The sequence below is a fragment of the Diabrotica virgifera genome, chromosome 9, assembly GCF_917563875.1.
Source record: "Diabrotica virgifera virgifera chromosome 9, PGI_DIABVI_V3a".
In the NCBI taxonomy this organism is placed as follows: Eukaryota; Metazoa; Arthropoda; class Insecta; order Coleoptera; family Chrysomelidae; genus Diabrotica; species Diabrotica virgifera.
The window spans coordinates 106,431,142-106,450,740 of record NC_065451.1 but is presented as its reverse complement, the minus strand read 5'-3'; the positions used below and the strand labels follow the sequence as shown (position 1 = coordinate 106,450,740).

The 19,599-nt window shown below is 32.5% G+C and overlaps 1 protein-coding gene across 1 annotated transcript in view; it reads right to left on the bottom strand.

Moving 5' to 3' along the window:
* The window catches only part of LOC126892800 (uncharacterized), a 144,754-nt gene extending 125,648 nt beyond the window's left edge, over positions 1-19,106 (bottom strand). The window contains exon 1 of the mRNA XM_050662533.1: positions 18,715-19,106. Coding sequence (XP_050518490.1) covers positions 18,715-18,950 — 236 coding nt within the window. The 5' untranslated portion in view covers positions 18,951-19,106. The remainder of the gene's footprint in view (positions 1-18,714) is intronic.
* Positions 19,107-19,599: the final 493 nt, after the last annotated feature.

Sequence of the window (19,599 nt, the reverse complement as noted above, 5' to 3'; positions counted from 1 at the left end):
TAGGGGGTTGTGTCGGATCATTTTTTAGCTGAAAAAATAGGGACGGACATTCTTTTCATTATAAGTTACTTAATTTTTGAGCTAGAGACTTTTTTTTATTTCTAGAGATAGATATTTTTAAATACTTTAAATTAGTTTGAACAAATTATCCTCGAAAAATGAATAGTTTTAGTGCGGCCGATATGTGAAATAATTGCACATTTAATGATACAAGCATATAATTTGGACCACATAAACTACACATATAAAGGTTCAAATTTAGATATGAGGCCATCTCAGATTTTGCCTTTTACAAAAATGGCAGGCATTTAAAATGGCGGCTATACATATGTGTTTAATAGTACCATAACTTTTGAACGAAAAGTCCGATTTCAACCAAATTTGGTATATAGTTTCTTTTTTTGATTTACAAGATGGATGTGGTGAACCAGAAGAATCGGTTTATTCGAAGTTGTGTTTTTACTGCTTGTTTATGGAAAAATATGTTTTTTTCCAATTTTTTCCCTCTGTATACATTAATTTTTCAAAAAGATAATACCGCAAATGAAAAGAGCGTAAACATATTTTGTAGAAAATATTTTGAACTTTTTAGTGATGTTAATTACCATTTAATAAATGCATAACGTATCTTGACATGTACCTATGTGTGGCAGATTCGTGCAAATATTATAAGACTTATTGTGCATTTAATGGTAGAAGCATATAATTTGGACCACATATACTACACACATTAAGGTCCAAATTTAGATATAAGGCCATCTTAGATTTTACCTTTTACAAAAATGGCGGGTATTCAAAATGGCGACTATACATATGTGACTAATAGCACTATAACTTTTGAACGAAAAGTCCGATTTCAACCAACTTTGGTATGTAGGTTCTTTTTTTGATGTGTATACCGGAAGAATCGATTTACCAGAAGTTGTGTTTTTCCTGATTTTTATGTACAAACATGTTGTTTTTTTACCAATTTTTTCACCCTGTATATATTAATTTTTCATAAAGTTAATACCGATGTTGAAAAGAGCGTAAAAATATTTTTCAGGAAATATTTTGAACTCTTTAGTTATGTTAATTACCAATTAATAAATGCATAATATATCTTCACATGTACCTATGAAACTATGTGCGGCAGATTCGTGCAAATAATATAAGAATTATTGTACATTTAATGGTAAAAGCATATAATTTGGACCACACACACTACACATACAAAGATTCAAATTTAGATATGAGTCCATCTCAGATTTTGTCTTTTACAAAAATGGCGGGAGTAAAAATGAATCTGTCGCACATAGGTACACGTGAAGATACGTTATGCATTTATTAAACGGTTATTAATATAACTAAAAAGTTGAAAGTCTTTTCTAAAAAATATTTTTACACTCTTTTCAATGGCGGTATTATTTTTTTGAAAAATTAATATATACAGGGGGAAAGAATTGAAAAAAACAACATATTTTTACATAAAAAACAGGAAAAACACAACTTCTGGTATACCGACTCTTCCGGTTCAAGACCTCGATGTTATTCATCAAAAAAATAACCTTGATGCCAAATTTGGCTGAAATTGGACTTTTCGTTCAAAAGTTATCGTACTATTAGTTTATTTTTTAACCAGGAGGAGTAACCTAAAAAGACAGATTCACACCCAAGAAAGTCACTAGAATAATAACCAAATACATCTTCTTTTTTGGTTGATCTAGTCGGCCCTCAACGGTAATCCATAAATATTATATTAAATTAATACGACGCTAAAGACTTCCAAAAACAACTGCTTTTTATATAAAAGCAGACTAACAATCTAAAAATTAAAGGAATCACACAGAAAACACAAAAACTGTCGATATAACTTAATTAACCTATGAAATGTCACTAGTGTCAAAATTTGATAAATGTCATTAGTGTCAAAATTTTATAGCAATGGAGTAAACTTGCCTGCGGTTGGACCAATTACAAACAAGCAATACAGCGCGGTAAATTTGAATCACTCCTCTTGGTTAAAAAACAAACCATAGTCACATATGTATAGCCGCCATTTTGAATGCTCGCCATTTTTGTAAAACACAAAATCTGAGATGACCTCATATCTAAATTTGAACGTTTGTATGTGTAGAATATGTGGTCAAAATTATATGCTTCTACTGTTAAATGCACAATAATTCTTATAATATTTGCACGAATCTGTCACACATCTGGTACATGTGAAGATACGTTATGCATTTATTAAATGGTAATTAACATAACTAAAAAGTTCAAAATATTCCTAAAACATATTCTTAGGCTCTTTTCAATGGTGGTATTACCAATTTGAAAAATTAATACATACAGGGTGAAAAAATTTAAAACAAATTATTTACATACTATAAAATAGTTTTACATAAAAAACCAGGAAAAACACAACTTCTGGTAAACCGATTCTTCCAGTTCAGGACATCGATCTTGTAAATCACAAAAAGAACCTATGAACCAAATTTGGTTGAAATCGGACTTTTCATTCAAAAGATATCGTGCTATTAGTCACATATGTATAGTCGCCATTTTGAATGCCCGCCATTTTTGTAAAAGGCAAAATCTGAGATGGCCTCATATCTAAATTTGAACCTTTATATTTGCAGTATATGTGGACCAAATTATATGCTTGTATCATTAAATGTGCAATTCTTACAATATTTGCACGAATCTGCCGCACTATTTCCCGTCTTTTGACTTTGAAACTATAATATTTAGCATTTGACGAAAAAGAGCTACCATAACTCAAGAAGAGTTATATTATAATAAAGTATAGCTCGATCACTATTGGTCTTAAAAAAATTAGAAAAAAACGGTTGTGTTTATTTTTTCAAAAGGTACATTTCAGTTTAGCAAAGTTGTTTGGATAAAAGGAAAACTTTTGGAGTTATTAGCAGAAAATTGACTAACATTGCTTTTTTCGATAACATTTTCGATAGCGAATAAATCGAAAACTATTAATATTACCAAAAAAATGTATTGAACGTTTTTTCTTAGAATGAATGTTTTTACCAACATTTCCGGTCAAAATATAATAAAAAATTTCCACCCCCGAGATATGATGGCATCTCCCTCCATAGTAAAAGCGCCTTTCGGCATCATATAGATTTTGATTCTTGGACTATCCACTACTTATTCCCAAATTTTCAAGTAAATCTATCCATTCTGTAAAAATTGCGAGGTTTTGTTCTATTTTAAGCTTCATTACTGGGACTATTAATAAAAATCCTTGAATTGCAGCTTTGTTTGAATTAGTGTTTGGAATTTTACTCTTTAGTCTAGAATGATACGGAGCATTATCCAAAGTAATAACGCTATTTATTTTTAATTTAGGTAGTAATTGCTGCTGAAACCACTTTTCAAACAAAGTACTGTCTTCTACCCATCCTGATTCTCCCCCCCAATGTAAAATACAAATTCTCTTCCCTCTAGAGGGAGGAACATTGGTGATGCAATTTTTACTACCATCGGTCTAACATTTTTTAACTATATCATGGGTGTCTAACCAAGTTTCATCCAAATAATACAAATTCTTCCCTTCACTCCTAAAATACATTAGACGCTCCAAATAAAGAGTATTTTTAACGAGTACTTACCGTTGTAGGTATAAGTTAAGCACGATTTGCTTTGTATCGTGTGTGAGGTGAATATAACCAGAACGTTTTTCAGGTTCAGACTGGTCTTCACTTCCTGAATTCACTTCTATATCACTCATATTTATACACACACCGGCAAAATTAGCCGAACAACTTAAAAATGGAACATGTTTGATGTCTTGAATTTCCTAAACCTGTTGTCCGATTTGAGTGATTCTTTTAGTATGTTATAGCCTTATTATTTAAGAATATCGTTGAGATAATATTGTTGCTAGACAGGTAAATATCATTTTATACCGGGTGTACCAATCATACTGTGTTTTTTCTTAAAGTTTGGAACACCCTGTGGAATATTCTAGCACACGTAAAATATTAAAATTAAAACTCGATTGTAGAGTTAGGCTTTTTTAATATTTTCCTTTTCGATTCATTTAATTACGTGGGATAATAAAAAAGTTATGTGCGTTAACAACTATCCATGTTTTTCATCAATAAATCCTCACAGTAGGAGAGGAAAGTATGCTAATTTTGCAGTTACTCGAGCGTTATGGTGACCTATTGGATTGTGAAGAGTATGTGCTAAAACCAGAAAAAGTTAAGTTTTCGATATAGTGGGAGACTTTTCATTTTTTAATTTAATTTTCCATTTGCAACAATCGTTTTTTTTTTCGATTATAGCGTATATTATTTAAGAATATCGGTGTAATAATATTGTTGCTAGACAGGTAAATGTCATTTTATACCGGGTGTAACAATCATACTCTGTTTTTTTCTTAAAGTTCGGAACACCCTATGGAATATTCTAGCATATATAAAATATTGAAATTAAAACTCAATTATAGCCTTAGGCTTTCTTAAAATTTTCTTTTTCGATTCATTTGCTTATGTTGGAAAATAAAAAAGTTATGGGCTTTAACAACTAGCCATGTTTTTCATCAATAAATCCTCATAGTAGGGGAGGAAAGTATGCTAAATTTGCAGTTACTCGAACGTTATGAGGACCTATTGGATTGTGAAGAGTAGGTGCTAAAACCAAAAACAGATAAGTTTTCCATAAAGTGTGGGACTCTCCATTTTTTAATTTAATTTTCTATTTCCACCAATCTTTTTTTCCGAATATAGCGCCATCTATCCATAATTGGAAAAAATGTTGCGAATAAAAGTGGCTTATTTTTACGTCAAGAATCCAAATCTGCAATAAAAATTGGGGGCTCCTATTTAAGATTTTAAAGTAACGTGTTTTATTTTTGTACGTTTTTTTACAAATTTTATATACAACAGCGACGAAAATGAACATCAGATCGTAAAACTGCAAAATACACGTATTCAATATTTTTCAAAAATCTATCGAATGACAACAAACATGAGCCCCACGCAGGTGGGGGTAAGACATTAAATTTAAAATCTTAAATAGGAACCTCTATTTTTATTGCAGATTTGGATTCTTTACGTAAAAATAAGCAACTTTTTTTGACACATCTTTTCGAATGATGGATAGATCGCGCTATAATCGAAAAAAAAAACGATTGTTGCAAATGGAAAATTAAATTAAAAAATGAAAAGTCTCCCACTATATCGAAAACTTAACTTTTTCTGGTTTTAGCACATACTCTTCACAATCCAATAGGTCCCCATAACGCTGGAGTAACTGCAAAATTAGCATATTTTCCTCTCCTACTGTGAGGATTTATTGATGAAAAACATGGATAGTTGTTAACGCACATAACTTTTTTATTATCCCACGTAATTAAATAAATCGAAAAGGAAAATATTAAGAAAGCCTAACTCTACAATCGAGTTTTAATTTTTATATTTTACGTGTGCTAGAATATTCCACAGGGTGTTCCAAACTTTAAGAAAAAACACAGTATGATTGGTACACCCGGTATAAAATGATATTTACCTGTCTAGCAACAATATTATCTCAACGATATTCTTAAATAATAAGGCTATAACATACTAAAAGAATCACTCAAATCGGACCACTGGTTTAGAAAATTCGAGACATCAAACATGTGCCATTTTTAAGGTGTTCGGCTAATTTTGCCGGTATGTGTAGTCATTACACTGACTTCTGTTCTAAATGAACGACAAAAGAAAAATGAAGTTCTTTTCAAATAAACTTTCTTCTCACAGAAGCCCATTTAGTGATAATTTGATATTACATAAGTAAACATTATCCTTTTACCTGAATAAAATTCTAAGAAATTTTCTAATCTCATAAACAATGGCTTTACGTACCTACAAATTTGTAATTCTGAATTATTGCAAGTACAAATGCAATTAACGGATTAAAGTAGGTACACAAAATTATGCTTAATTTTATGTAAAATTGAAATACGTACCTGGCTACATCTACTTTGTATCATTTAGTAATAACCTTTAAACTTTGGATAGAATTTAAAAATGAACCTAATGTAACGAAAGACTAAGGGTGACTATTCGTTACAACATTAAGGGAGTACAGAAATTTTGTGCTTGATATCAGCCCAGTCTCTTAACCTGGGGAATTCCATCCGAATTATCTTGCAAGGGATATGATAGTAGTCCAAACTTGAATTTTCAGTATATATTTTGTTTTTATACAAAGTGTTAGTGCATTTGAAGCACCCAAAATATTGTTTTTTAATTTAATTATATATAAACACCACATTTTCACTCTAAAAATTCGTTTATTTTTTGACCGAATCTCAAAATTAATGTGTACATTAAGGGGTTAAACACAAACCGCATGCTATGATTTTTGTGGCGGATATTCTTAAGGTTGATTTCATGTAATCCAATGAACTGTAAATAAATAAATACTTTATTTTCTTTTAGACAGGCATAGTCTGTATATAATTAATCAATTATTAGGTACAATAAGTAAATATAACAAACAAATAAACAACCACACTATGTACACACTACGCAAACTAACAACGAAAATACATTTAGAGTTGAAGAAATTCTTTAACTGAATAAAAAAATGTGTGTAATCAGAAATTCTTTTAAATTTAGTTTATAAAGCTTGTCAGGCTCTTACACAATTTTATATGCATTGGTAGTCCATATAAAGTATTTGTCCCATTATACTAGGGGACGTGAAATATATATTTCTCCTACACATTGGGGCACGTAAGGTATCTTTATATTTAGTATTCAAGTTGTGAATTTGCCCATGAGTTTTAAAATTTTCGAGGTTATTAAAATGTATATATACAACTTTCCAGAATATAAATGCAGGTCAAAGGCAGTATTTTGAATTTTTGAAAATATTGTCTACAACTTGTTTTATGGGGGATACCAACAATAGTCCGTAATATTTTTTTTGTGCAAAAAAGACTTCCATTAATATGGCTACTTGGTCCTCAAAAACAAATGCCCTATCTGAAACGGGATTCGGCTTAGGCACAATAAAGCATTATTAATTATTGTTTCTCCGCTAAAACTTGCTTTAAATTTCGAAACAAAAACGTCACCTACTAAGTTAAATTTTGCGGCAAGTGTATCACAATGTTTTCTCCAACAAGACATTCATCTATATGAAGTCCTAAGAACTTTACTGATGAAACATGTTCAATATGATTATGTATTATTTATATTTAAGTTAATGAGGTTAACACATCACATCGTTGCCTATTATGAAACTGCCTGAAAAGAGTTTTTTGGGTGTTCAATAATAGATGATTATTACAGAACCAGCTGCAAAGGTCTGACAGTAAACTGTTATATTTGGACTCAAAGGAAGTATCAGATCCGTTGATTATAGCATTTATATCTTCCGCAAATATAGTGAAATGTCCATCTCCGTTAACCGAGACAACATCGTTTACATAAATAAGAAAGAGAATTGGTCCTAAAATTGAGCCTTATGGTACACCTATGTCAATATCGAGACAGTTGGATTTATGACTCTTCTTTTGGTAGCACTACAACCCGGGGTGGGTCTTGGCTGACTGCACAACTCGCTTCCATTTCGAACGGTCATCCATGATAGTTGGGTCAGTGGGTAGTCCCATTGTTCTTAAATCTGACCATATATTGTCTCTTCATCGCATTCGTGGGCGTCTTTCTTCCTGTGGGGGCTTCCTCCCAGATCAACTTGGGAAGGCGGTTATTAGAGAGTCTATGGACATGGCCAGCCCATCTTAGACGTTGATATTTAATTTCTTGGACTGTCGCCCGCGCTATACATCAGCTTGACTTCAGCATTTGTTCTCGTTCGGTATTGGTTGCTATTACGGTAGCGATAAGGTCCAAAGATTGTTCTGATGACTTTCCTCTGAAAACATCCAAGTTTTCTTTCAATTGCTTTGGTCAGAGTCCACGTCTCACATCCATACATGAGCACTGGTCTAATCACTGTTTTTATATATTCTGATATTTGATGCTCGTGTTAGGCTCTTAGATTTAATAGTATTGTGGAGGCTATACATACATCTGTTTCCTGCCTGAATTCTCCCTTTAATCTCTTCGGTGATATCATTTTCTGTAGTGATTGTTGCTCCGAGATATTTAAAACTATCCACTCTTTCAAAGTTATATGGGTCTATCGTAACATTTTGCCCTATTCTATCTCGTCACTTTTGTCTGTTGATGCACATGTATTTGGTTTTCTCTTAATTTACCCTTAAACCAGCTTTATTTGCCTCTGCCTCTAATTTATTGAAAGTCTCTTTCACATTAGTGACTGTGTTTCCCACAAAGTCAATGTCATCCGCGTATGCTAGTAGTAATTTTGGTCCATTTACTGTCAGTAATTCTGTTCTAATTTGTGCTGTTCTTACTACTTTCTCCAGAATTATATTGAAAAGGAGAGGTGACAGCGCATCTCCTTGTGTCAGGCCATTGCTTATTTCGAACGATTCTGAGAGTTTGTTACCTATCCGTACTCTGGATCTACAGTCTACAGCCATTTACACATATCTTAACTCTGGATAAGTTTTTTTTTGGAACTGAAAGTTCTGCTATGGCATTCCACATCTGATCCCTTTTAATGCTATCATATGCTTGTCGGAAATCTATGAAGAGATTATGGATAGTTCTATTGAATTCCCTTCCTTTTTTAAGCAGCCGTCTTTAGAGTAGATTCATGACTCGCATTTGATAATTTGCCTTTTTCTGTTAAGCTGACGTATTGTCGACGTGCATTTAAATGGGATGTTAACCAATTCAATGCACGTCCTTGAATGTCGATATTTTTTAATTGACATCACAAAATATCTCAACAGAACTTTCTCCACTATCTAAAAGATGTGAGAGTATCATAAAAGGAATGCATTGCTGTATGGGTAGATTTTTGGACTGGAAACCATGTTGGTTACTAACAATCACTTTATTTGTCTGTAAAAATGAATTAAGTCTTTGTAAATAGCTGTATTCAAAAATTTTTGAAAATATCAAAGAAATTGTTATTAGACGGTAATTACTTACTTGATTTGGGTTACCTTTTTATGAATTGGTAGGTAACACCTTGCCAGTTTTTATATAATCTAGAAAGTTGCCATTTGAAAACGATAAATTAACTAAATATGTTAATGGCGATATTATCTTTCAATAAAGTCGTCCCAGAAACGCAACTCATAAATATTAACTATCATTTTAAAATTTTCTACTTTAAAATGTATAATATATGTCTGAATTGCCGATATGAATGAGTCAGATTATAATTAAATTATTAGAAGAATTTTTTTACTGAGCAACTAATTTTTTTTAAATTTATTAACATTTTGTATTTAGAAAACGACATCCGAATTGAAAGTCGAAGTGTCAATAAAGTCATTTTTTCAACTTAAATTGTGGCTTATTTCTCAATTAAAATAGTAAATTACGTAAAGTTGGTATGGAATAAATTGAATATTTTTCTTAAACTAAAAGCCTGTCGAAAAAAATTTAAAACACGTCGATTTTTAATTTTAATGACCTACATTTGACAACCAAATTTAATTGTACAGAGTGATACACATTAAGGTGATGACGCCATCAGATTTTTTGTAAATAATGTAACACCCTGTGTCTATCTGTGTGAAAAGAATTAATAAATTATTATTCCCTCCTGAAACACTGTAGGCTATTTTAATCCAATTTCTGAACGAACACTTTCAAGCACTGGCGAAGCGTCCATGTAACCACTGTTACCATTGGTAACGGTTAAAAATCTTGCAAATAAATATGTATTTTATGACGATGAATAATTCCATTTATTATTGTATTTTATTTTTACCAATAGAAATATATTATTATATTATGTGTTAATAGTACCTAATTCAGTAAATAGCCAGACACACGAAAATATTGGCGAGTTTATGTGACTCAGTTGCACTTTATTATATTCTGTTACCAGTCTCATTTGTGCAATTTGTGGTGACAATGAATGGTTATCTCGCTGTCGCTCGGGCGGCTCGGGACCGGCTAGTACTGAAAATTTTGAAGGAGCGATGGGCGTAAGCGCGCTGTGTATATCAGTAGGGCTGTTACCAGATTTAAATTTCCTAACAGTACCTATATTAAAAAGCGTGCGTGCAGTTCACCATGGATGAGTGTCGCTGCGTAATCGATCAACTACTTGAAAAGTAATTCTGATTGAAAAATAAAATGAGATTATTGAAAATGAAAGACCTATTTTAAACAATTTAAAAAAGGAATTTAAAAAATTAGCTCGATATTTTAAATTTAGTTGGTACAGTGAAAATCCTTGGTTATGTGGTTGCAAGAAAAATAGACTGTATTGTTGGCCATGTCTTCTGGTTTTTACAGAAAAATGGGTGGACCAGGTTCACGATTTAAATAGTTTTAGAGTTTTAAAAAAGAGACATGAAATTTTTCCGTTACCTACATGTAAGATGTATACCCAATTTGATTCAGTTTGGCAAAACAAGAATCAAAAGTTCTCTTAACCAAGCATTTAAAGCAAATATTGCTAAACATATAATGAGTTTGTTAAAAAAATAGATAGGTACTTGTATATTCTTAGCTCACTTATAATATATATGTACCGTATGTTTTTTGGCCGAACAAGAATTAGCGTTTCGTGGTCATTTTGAGGGCGACTGCTCTGACATTCGAGGCAATTACAGGGAATTGTTAACATTAATTGCCAAAAAAGATCAAAAATTTTGCCAACATCTAGAAACATCAACTGTTTTTTCGAGAGTTTCAAGTGATATACAAAATTATATTATTGAAGATATATGTATATACATTTATCCATATCTTCATTTTTTTAAATAAGATTTTTTGCATCTGGTTTTGGTAACACTTTAGAAAAAGTCACGAGTCGCCACTGCTTTCAAGTCACAGGGATTCCGAACGAACATGGTTCCCGTATTCTTTCAGGTACCACCAGTGCCGGATTTACCAGTAGGCCGCGGCCTGTCTAAAACTATTTGTAATGAGTTTATAGAGTTAACGTACAAAAAAATAGCTTCTGTTATTGGGGATGAATTAAAGAAAAGTAAGTACTATTCTCTCAGTGTTGATTCTACACCAGACATCACCCATTCAGACCAGTTGACAGTGATCCTACTATGTTTGTATGTTTTAAGACATTTTAAGTGATGGTATGAACACTCTGAAGCACACATGGCGGAAATTATTTAAATACACTGTCAGAATTGTATATTCCATTGTGCGATATGAGAGGCCAGTCATATGATAATGCCTCGAATATTTCAGGCAAATATATAGGTTTACAAGCTCTAATAAAATAACTTAACAATTTAGCTGAGTATGTTCCATGCTCCGCTCTTTAATTGAATCTAGTAGGCACACATGCGGCTGATTGTTGTTTGGCAGTAACAAAAATATTCATGTTGATTCAAGAATTTTACGTTTTCATGAGTGAATCTTCTCCAAGATGGGCCGTGTTGGAAAACATTGTCAAAAAATAGCAATAACGAAAAGAAACTCCTTCCAAAAAGAGTAAACTTTACAAGATGGGCTGCCAAATGACATGCTGTAAAAGCTATTTTACTTAACTACTATAACCATTACGATGCAGTAAAAAAATATCAGCCAATTCTAGATTGTCTAGTTTGGATAGTTTTATTTCAAATGCCTTTTTCAAGCCTTAGAACGAATTGGTTAAAGATTTTGCAGCCAAAACAGCTAGAAAAGTGAGTGTTTAGAATTTAGATATGAGATTTATTATGAATATGGAGTAGTGTCAATATTATTCACTAACAGTGGTGTCATGGCAAAATTAGCAGTGCGGGAACGCAGTGCCGGAACGCACTGCTAATTTTTGTTTACAAAACCTAAATTTTCTATTATTTTTAACTTTTGTTAACCAGTGCGGGAACGGCGTTCCCACGCGTTCCGACACCATGACACCACTGTTCACTAATCCAACTTTATCCAAATTAAGAACATGACATTAACTTTTTCAATATAGGAGAATAATGTGAGAATTGAACGATCTAGTCTATTTGTTGTATTCTTCATATTTTTATTTTTCAGTACCGTAGCCTATTACTGTTACAGTTCATATTATTTTGCTTGTTCTTTTACTTATAATGTCTTTTCAACTCTGCTTTTTTAGTCTTTTGTTATCACCTGTACTTTTCCCCCGAATGAAACAAATGTTATTTAATTTTAACATTTAACTGCTATACTAATTTATAATATAATAATTTTAGCAATATTAATAATTTTACAAATAACTGCTATTTGTTAACTTTTTGAATTACATGTTTAAGGCATCATGGGGCCCTAGACATCCATAAGAAGTAGGCATATAAATGCCTAGGTCATGAGATTCACATAGGAAAAGATAACCAAAATGTTGAGCTTCGCCGTTATAAGACTGATTTGGGCAGCCTTCGGCAAGCTGAATCATATTTCCAAATCGTCTAACATATATCAATATGCCTTAAAAGAAAAACCTTTAATCAATGTGTTTTGTCAGTGTTGAATTATGGAGCGGAAACGTTGACCATGACAAGGAGAACAGTGCAAAAGATTTGTGTGTCTCAAAGGGCGATGGAGCGTGCTATATTGGGCCTTTCACTACTAGATAAGATCCCAAACCGCCAGCTACTACAAAGATCAGGAGTGGCTGATGCAATAGAGAGAATAGCAACACTGAAATGGAACTGGGAAGGTCACGTGGCTCGAATGATAGATAACAAATGAACAAATCGGCTACTGGAATGGAGGCCAAGAGGTCATGCCTACCGAAGCAGAGGTCGTCAACCAACACGTTGGACTGATAATCTAAAACGTTGTCATAGGATTTGGATGCACAAGGCACAAGACCGAAATAACTTATGAGGGTGAACTATGTCCAGCAGTGGACAAGCGAAGATTGGATGATGACTAAATAAAGTGTAAAATATTGGCAATACTTTAAGTGATATTTATAGACACAACTATAAAAACCCTATCTTAAAATTAATACTTTAAGGGGATGGACAAGCATGAAACGAACTTATTTTAATACCTATTATTTTATTCTCGACGAAGGCAACTCCAAAATCATAAAAATTATAAAATCTCTTTAGTCGTTCTCGAGTTACCTATAAGTGAATCGCTTATTTATGAAAGGCCTCATGTCACTTTTTTTCAAATTTTCGTTTAACGTAGAAGATGATAACCCATAAGTATGTTCGCACATCGTTTGCTTATGAAAAGCCTCATGTTATTCCTTTATCAGATATATTAGTTTAAAATTATTGTTTATTTTTGATAATTAAAAATGAAGCGGCACAATTCATTAATCAAAATACCTGTTACATGTTTAATTGTTTAACTTGAAATATCTCTAAAACGAATGACTATATCGTTACGAGTGAAAAGTATATTATTTACATAGAGAGTATTGGAGAATCGAAAAATTGTGAAAAAAATGGTAATTCCGCCAGTGGCGTAAAATTTGGGAAGGGTCAACCATTCACTTCCCCTGTCGTTCGCCTCTGGTAATAGCCGGAAACCATTATTTAACATAATTTCATAGGTTGTATAGTACCTACACTTTCTGCCGAGTATGAAAATGATACGTCGAATAGTTTTAATATACTGAGCACTCAGAGATTGGACATTATTAATGAAACACCCTCTATATAGATTTTTAAATACATCAAAGTATGCCGCAATATGCTCTTAATCAAGTAAATATGAATAGCATAATAAGCATTTATAAAGAAACCCAAAAAATATGCTGCATGTATTATGCACATGCATTTTGCATATATTTCAGACACTAGTCATATGTCTATGTTAAACCGTTTAAGTGCTATAAGCCTAAGACTTTTTCGCATGACGCCATGTTGAAATTTTCTATGTCGTTCCATTCTACTTGTTTAATCCTAACACTTACGCCCGGTTTCATAATCAACTTAAAGTGAACATTAACTAAAGTTCACTTTAGCGTTGACATTTACCCATATGAATTGCATTGATAAAGGTAACAACAACTTAAAATTTAAAGTCCACTTTAACTGATTATGAAACCGAGCGTTAGTATGTCATATCTCTCTGCACGCTAAGCCGCTTGGTCGCTATAAGCCTAAGGACTCTTTGACATGACGTCGTGTTTGCTTTTTCTATGTCGTTGCATTCTACTCGATATATTTAATCACGTGGTTTGTAGCGTATCTTTGTACGTTAAGTCGTTTGGTCACCAGTGTAGTGGACGTTCAACGGGAGACGTGTCTAGCCGTAGACCTTCGATGGTTTGGCCATAATATGAAATAACGTAGACCCGTGCCGTGCAGTGGACGTTAAATGGAAGGTCTGTGTCAAAGCATGGACATGCGGTAGGATACCCGTGTTGAGTAGTTCATGTAAATAGAAGACCTATTAGATAAGTGATAAGTAGCGAATATTCAATACTTTGCACTGTATGTGTTTTGCCTTTCTGAGTACACCCAGTATATGGATGTTACGAGTTTCTGATTATACTCTGTATATTTTGAATGAATGACAGTTGCCGTTTGACATGAAGGTAGCACTGAATGGTATATAAAATGACGTTACAAGAAAAGAAGAAGAATTCTAAAAAGAAAGAAGAACGTTTTCACTACTTTGTTACAAGATATATAAATGACGTTAAAAAAAAAAGAGTTTAGAAAGCGAGTACTAAAATGTTATGTATTTTCTGTTCTTTTGTATGGTGTGGAAACATGGACTCTCAATAAACAATGCCTCAATAGATTGGAAGCATTTGGGATGTGGACGTATCGAAGAATGCTGAGAATCTCCTGGACAGACAGAATAACCAATGAGAATACATAACTAAGGAGAATACAGAACAACAGGCAGATACTGGATTCCATCAAAATAAGAAAACTTCAATACTTGGTCATATAACACGTGGTGACAGATATGAACTCCTAAAATTAATTATGCAGGGAAAGATTCAAGGAAGGCGCAGCATAGGTAGGAGAAAAATGCCCTGGCTCAGAAATCTCAGAGAATGGTCTGGATGCAGCTCAACTGAACTCTTTCGGACTGTAGTGTCGAAAGTGAGAATAGCAATGATGATTGCCAACCTTCGTCGCAGATATGGCACGTAAAGAAGAAGAAAAGAAAAGAAGAAGAAGAATTCGAAAAAGAAAGAAGAACGTTTTTACTACTCTGTTTATGACGAATGTCAGCTGACGTGTTGACATATGACGGAAAAAAAAGCAGAATTCCAAAAAGAAGAAGAATTTCAAGAAGAAGAAGAGGACTTTTCTGACTACGTCCTGTATAACGAACACATTGGCGCATCCAAGAAAAATGTCACAATTTCCGGCGAAAAAACACATCGATTTCACTATACGTACAGTCGTTGCCTTATACACAATACTAAGGATTAAAAACTTACAGGTGTCCTCAAACTACATGATTTGTAAATATTTTGATATTTCATACACTTTGGGTACTCTGTCCTCAAACTGTAGGGTATTATACAGTGGTAGTTTGGGGACTGTCCCCAAACTGACCATTTGTCCTCAAAGTGTAGGGTTTATACTTTTTTAAGTCCTCAAAGTGTTGGATATACATATATATATATATATATATATATATATATATATATATATATATATATATATAAAGAAAAGAAAAAGAAAGATTAATCTTTGCAGATAAGTTAAACAGTAAAGTTTTGAATATTGGGGAAATCTGCAAACCAAAACTCAATGCGTATCAATTGTACGGCCTAACGTTTTCGTGAATGATTATTCACTTCTTCAGGGCTGAAATAAAGAAAATGTTAATTAGCCATATATATTCCATGCAAAATGTTAGTTTTCATTACCAATACGTAGAATTGTAGAGTTACGTTGTTAAGTAATAAAAAAGACGATATGTATAAAAACATATCTCTTTTTGTTAGAAGTAAAAAGAAAACACAACACTTCAACTTGGAAAACTATGGCTATATGGTTACAATCAATGAATTATTTACTCAAGGAACCAATTACACTAGCATATAACTACATTTTATGTTGGAAGTAACTTTACATGTAGATGAGAACAATGAATGTTTAAATATGTCCTTCTTTTTTTGAACTTTCCCGTTCGGTGTTAACTATATTGAGCGCATGCTCATGAATAGACATGTAGGTTCATTTGACCTACGCATAGAAGTACCAAACACCCAATCGGTACGGACAAAAGGTATTATTAAACAAAAATATTAAGGTTTATTTATCTAAATATTACAAGAGGATGTACCGCAACATAAGTGTCATGTTACATAATTACATATTCTATTTATTTAAAGGTTTTTTTTTAAATTTTTTTAAAATTATTGTTGATTATTGGCAAACAAAAATTATTTTTTATTCTAAGAACTATTAATATTGACAATTACGTATTATCAGTCAAGTTGGAGTCATGCAAATTCGATCTATGGCTGGTATCTGATCTGAGTAAAAGATGATAAATATCACTCAGATTTTTGAAGTCACCTTTAACATTAATCGAGGAATCATTAAGGAAGATATAGGACATTTCAATAAATTCCCTTTTAAATTTATTGTTCTCTTGATGAAGAACGAGGGTGTTTTCAAAGTCCATGGAATGACCTGTGGTATGGACGTGTTTAGCCAATGCACAACGGTCGGGCTGAAGACGTGAATCACTTTTGTGTAAAGTGATCCTAAATTTAAGAAGTTGAGAAGTTTGACCAATGTACGATTTGTTACAAGAAGAACAGGGAACTTTGTAGACAATATTACTAAGCTTACCTATTTCTGTTTTATCCTTAACTTTTGAAAAAAGGTTGTTAATTGTTAAAGCTGATCTGAAAGCCACATTGATTTTAAAATGATTATCATTGTTGTTATTGTTACTTTCTAAATTATTAAATATCCTAGTCAACCCCGGAGTAATATCTTTGATATAAGGTATTGAAAAATATCTATTTAAAGTTGGAGTATTAGAGACCCTGTCATTGCCTAAGCCATCAAGGTCAACATTGTTAGTCGCGGGGGAAGGTGTTAAGTCTTCATTATGGACTGTGTTAAACAAGATCTTATTTATTAGTGTGGTTGGATAAGAATTTGAGATGAACAATTTAGTTAGTATTTGCAGGTTTTTGTTATGGAAGGAAGGATCTGATAATTTGATGACTCTGCTTTTCATCTGTTTTACTAAATTAACTTTGGTGGAATGTTTGTGATATGAATGGTAGTTTAAATACCTGCCCGAATGAGTAGGTTTCTGATACCAATCAATTTTAATTATATTGTTTGCATCCCTTATCATTCTGATGTCTAGAAAGGGTACTGAAAAGTTAGTATCCTCTTTCTCTATAGTAAATTGGATATTTGGGATGAAACTGTTGAAGGTGTTTAATAATTCATCAGTTTTATCAGATGGCACAGCCAAGATTATGTCATCAACATATTTTTTGATGAAGGGAATGTTGAAGGATAAGACAGGAATGACAGTGTCTAACACATAATCCATAACATAAGCAGCAATAATAGGAGAGATCTTTGCTCCCATAGGAGTACCGAAAGTTTGTTGATAGAATTTGTTGTTAAATGAGAAATAAGTGTTAGTAAACAAAAATTCGACGATGTTGATAAAGTTGTCAAAAGAAATGGAACAACAACCTCCAATACGGTCCCAATTAGCTTCTATGACCATTAAGCTTATTCTTAAGTAAACATTACTAAATAAGGATACGACATCCAGGCTGACGAGAACATAGTTATCTGGTAATTTGTAACCATTAAATTTTTCCACCATTTGAAAAGAATCTTTTACATAATACCTATTTTCATAATCGTACGCTTTAGTAAGAATGTCTGTGACAAAGGCAGAGATGTATTCAGTAGGGGTTCCAATTGAAGCTACTATTGGACGCACTGATAGAATCGGTTTGTGGATTTTGGGCAATGCATAAAATTTTGCAATTGTGCCATTATAAGTGGTAAGTTTCTTTTTTGTGTTGTTATCGATTTGTTTAGAAACAGCTAGGGATGAAATCAGTGCATTACATTTTCTTTGTAACGTGGGAGTGGGATCAGAAGAAATAGGTTTATATGATCCATCATTATCAATAAGAGAAGAACAGAGCTCTAGATACTGTGTTTTGTCTAGAATGACAGTGACGTTTCCTTTGTCTGCTTTGGTAACCACCAGGTCAGGATTAGATTTTAGGAATTGCCTGGTTTTAAAATATAAGTTGTTGAAAAAGGTATAAGATGATCTGGAAGTGTTCAGAATATGGTTGGTAATGATGTTCGTAGATCTAGCACGAACTGAGTTTTGTTCTAATTCAGATGGTAATGAACTAATGATCTGTGCCAAGTCAGCAAGGAGAGATTTGATTTGAAGATCTTTTCCTAATTTAGGTTCAATACTAAATTTGTTTCCCAATGCTAGAAAACCCAAAATATCGTTTGGAATAATTGAAGTAGATAAATTCTTAATCCATTTAGGATCTGTTTTTAGAAAAGTTTTACAACAAGACTGGTAAAGTGTGTCAATTTTCTTTAAGTTGTCAGATTTAATAGAAAAAAATAATTTATTATAATTAATAGATTGTGTATGTGAGAATTGTAACCAAATATTTTCAGAAGTAGATTGAATGATATTATTTTTCAATAAAGATAATGAATTCTCTAGTTTTTTAAGATTTTTGTGATTGGTTGCAATCTCAACATTTAAAAGTTTACTGTCTAACCTGATCAATTGTTGACATCCTTCCAGTTGCCAAAATTCATTTCTGTGTATGTAATTATGAACAGATGTAGTGGCATGACAAATATGATTAGGTGTGATACCTTTACTTCTACATGAAAGCAAGAAAAGTCTCCGATTCCTTTCCTTGGCCAGTTTTAAATTGGTTCTTTGGTAATCCTTGAGAAACCTCACCGATTGTTCACCATACTCTACCCTTATTGTGTTGTAAAACCCCATGTTCCTATAAAATAAAGAAAGATTAATCTTTGCAGATAAGTTAAACAGTAAAGTTTTGAATATTGGGGAAATCTGCAAACCAAAACTCAATGCGTATCAATTGTACGGCCTAACGTTTTCGTGAATGATTATTCACTTCTTCAGGGCTGAAATAAAGAAAATGTTAATTAGCCATATATATTCTATGCAAAATGTTAGTTTTCATTACCAATACGTAGAATTGTAGAGTTACGTTGTTAAGTAATAAAAAAGACGATATGTATAAAAACATATCTCTTTTTGTTAGAAGTAAAAAGAAAACACAACACTTCAACTTGGAAAACTATGGCTATATGGTTACAATCAATGAATTATTTACTCAAGGAACCAATTACACTAGCATATAACTACATTTTATGTTGGAAGTAACTTTACATGTAGATGAGAACAATGAATGTTTAAATATGTCCTTCTTTTTTTGAACTTTCCCGTTCGGTGTTAACTATATTGAGCGCATGCTCATGAATAGACATGTAGGTTCATTTGACCTACGCATAGAAGTACCAAACACCCAATCGGTACGGACAAAAGGTATTATTAAACAAAAATATTAAGGTTTATTTATCTAAATATTACAAGAGGATGTACCGCAACATAAGTGTCATGTTAC